Source organism: Tachysurus fulvidraco, chromosome 18 (genome assembly GCF_022655615.1).
Source record: "Tachysurus fulvidraco isolate hzauxx_2018 chromosome 18, HZAU_PFXX_2.0, whole genome shotgun sequence".
NCBI lineage: Eukaryota > Metazoa > Chordata > Actinopteri > Siluriformes > Bagridae > Tachysurus > Tachysurus fulvidraco.
In genome coordinates, this window is record NC_062535.1 from 15,191,571 (window position 1) to 15,194,070 (window position 2,500).

The following is a 2,500-nucleotide window of genomic DNA, read 5'->3' on the forward strand; positions in this document are numbered from 1 at the left end:
TATACAGATTTTTCTAGAAAAGATTTCGTTTGACCCGCCCTTGTAATTTATTACATTTGCAAAGTAAGTCATTTTTTTGTGAATGAATTACTGAATAAAGCAAGCTGTGTTAAACAAAATGATTATTAAAGCTTATTATTATTATTATTATTATTATTATTATTATTATTATTATTATTTAAAAATGCATTAATCTCAGATGATATTTTCAGCATCAGTACTCAGTACTGGGAAAAAAAAGGGGGGTACGGTGCCATGTCTAGATTTTAAGCTCGGTATCATCTGCTCAGTTTGAGGACATTTCTGAAAGCAAACAAAACCATAAACAAACATAGCACTTAGTTTAACAAATCTGATCAATAAGAATCGAGCAAAATTGTGTGACGTGAGACAGAGCTGTTGTGTACCATTTATGATAAATGATGTTTTCTGAAATTCGATCACGATTTTGTGAGGTGCTCTGAATGGTGCCCCTGCACCGATAAACTCTGAGATACGCTCAGGGTGATAAAGACCGTGATGTACGTCATACCTCCATCGCTGTTACGTGACTGTTGTGTTTCTGATCGCAGCACTTATGATTTTAAACGTGATCGAAGTGGAAAAGTTGATTATTAAAATAAAACCATAAAAACACACAAACAAACACACAAACACGACACTATATTCATGGTGGTTTACATGAGCAGTGATATTTGGCAGGGAATAATTGAGAGCGCATCACACCAATGCCAATAAGCACACACGTACACACACACGCACACACACACACACACACACACACACACACACGCACGCACACACGCAGTTCTATAATACACTGCCAACGAGACAGCGGGCTGTGACTGGGAGACCGGCCACTTACTACACACAACATAGCAGTATTAAGCCAATTACAACAGAATGCTCTCTCTCTCACTCTCTCTCTCTCTCTTTCTCTGTCTCTTTCACTCACACACACACACACACACACACACACACACACACACACACACACACAAACACACGCACACACACTGCATCCTTTTAAACCCTCATTGACAAACTCCGTGTATGAGGTCAGACGTACAAGCTGCTCTGATAACGAAGCCTCAGTCAACTCCTTACGTTTTTAATTCCTAATTAGCATTTACGTTTTTATTTGTTTATTTATTGATTTATTCATTTTCTCACACGCCGGGTTGAGATGAATGAGAGGAATCTCAGGTATTTCATTTCCCTACTTAGTCACGTTAAGAGGTGTGTGTTATTTTTGCATGTGGTTGTGTATCGCGAAGTCTAGAAAATAATTCTGAAATATAAAATTAAAAAAAAAAAGTTTAAAAGCAATAATAACTTAGAATTTTGTAGCATTTTAATATAACAGTTATAAGTGTTTAATTAATGTATTCATTTTTTTGTTTTAATTTTTACCTTTAAACATTGTTATACACAATATTAGACACTCGTATTATATTCGGATGCTACGGGAAGCTTGTGAATGTAAATCGTGTTAAATATGAACATTGTTCTGCATTTATCTGCAATTCTTATTTTCTCTAAATAACTTCTGTAACTGTATTTAGAACAACGTTATGTAGAGTAAAGGAAATATTAGACAGAGAAAGAAATAAGAAGCCGTTTATTCCTGGCTAATTATTAAATCTAATACTCGGACGTGACGAGAATACGGTGATGAAGATCTAAGAGATAATGTGGTTGTGTATCAGTGTTTAATGTTGTTGATGTCTCAACTTGTTGTGTGATGGCTCCAGAGAATCCTAACTGAGAATCCCAAGCGTGTGACAAATATACATATGATGTCTATATAATATATAAGAGGAACATAATAACCAGTTTGGGTAAACTCAGAGTTTGTGTGTGTGTGTGTGTGTGTGTGTGTGTGTGTGTGTGTGTGTGTGTGTGTGTGTGTGTGTGTGTGTGTGTGTGTAAGATGAGAATGAAAAGCTCTCCTCGGTGCCTGTGTGCTGTGCCTGTGTGTATCCTGCACTGACCTGGCAAGTGGACGAAGTAGGCCAGGTAGAGGTCGAGCTCTTTGACCGAGACGCCGATGTGGTGTGGCTGCACACACAGGGTGTGGTTGGAGCACTGTGGAGATTTGACGAGCCTCTCTCCGTCCGTGCTCTCCAGCGGGCTGCCTTTAAACAGGATCACCATGACCAGGTCGAGCCTCCACACCTTGTCGGCCTGCCTCAGGCAGTCGATGCGTCTCATCTTGCCTTTCTGGTCCGGGTTGGAGAGCACACAACACGGAGGCTTCTTGCCCGTCACGCTGAGCACGAAGTCTTCGCGGAACTCGGGCCGGATGTCCTTGCGCAGCTTGGCGAGGAGCCGCGACGCCCACTTCTGCTTGATCTCAGGCTTTTCTCCAAGCAGCTCATCCTTCACGGCGCGCTCCTCGTCCTTGGACATGCGCTTCTCGTGCTTCTTGAAGTACTTGCGCTTGCGTGCCTGCAGGTTAAACCAGGTGTAGGAGAAGGCACGCACGTGTGGCAGGAGC

The 2,500-nt window shown here is 41.2% G+C and overlaps 1 protein-coding gene across 8 annotated transcripts in view; it reads right to left on the reverse strand.

Annotated features, from left to right (window-relative positions):
• Positions 1-2,500, reverse strand: part of LOC113663612 (nuclear factor 1 X-type-like) — a 110,672-nt gene that overhangs the window by 64,289 nt on the left and 43,883 nt on the right. For all 8 annotated transcript variants that reach the window (XM_027178963.2, XM_047803112.1, XM_047803105.1 and 5 more), the window contains one exon: positions 1,995-2,500. This exon is cut by the window's right edge and continues 26 nt beyond it. In XM_027178963.2, the coding sequence (XP_027034764.2) occupies positions 1,995-2,500 (506 nt within the window). The remainder of the gene's footprint in view (positions 1-1,994) is intronic.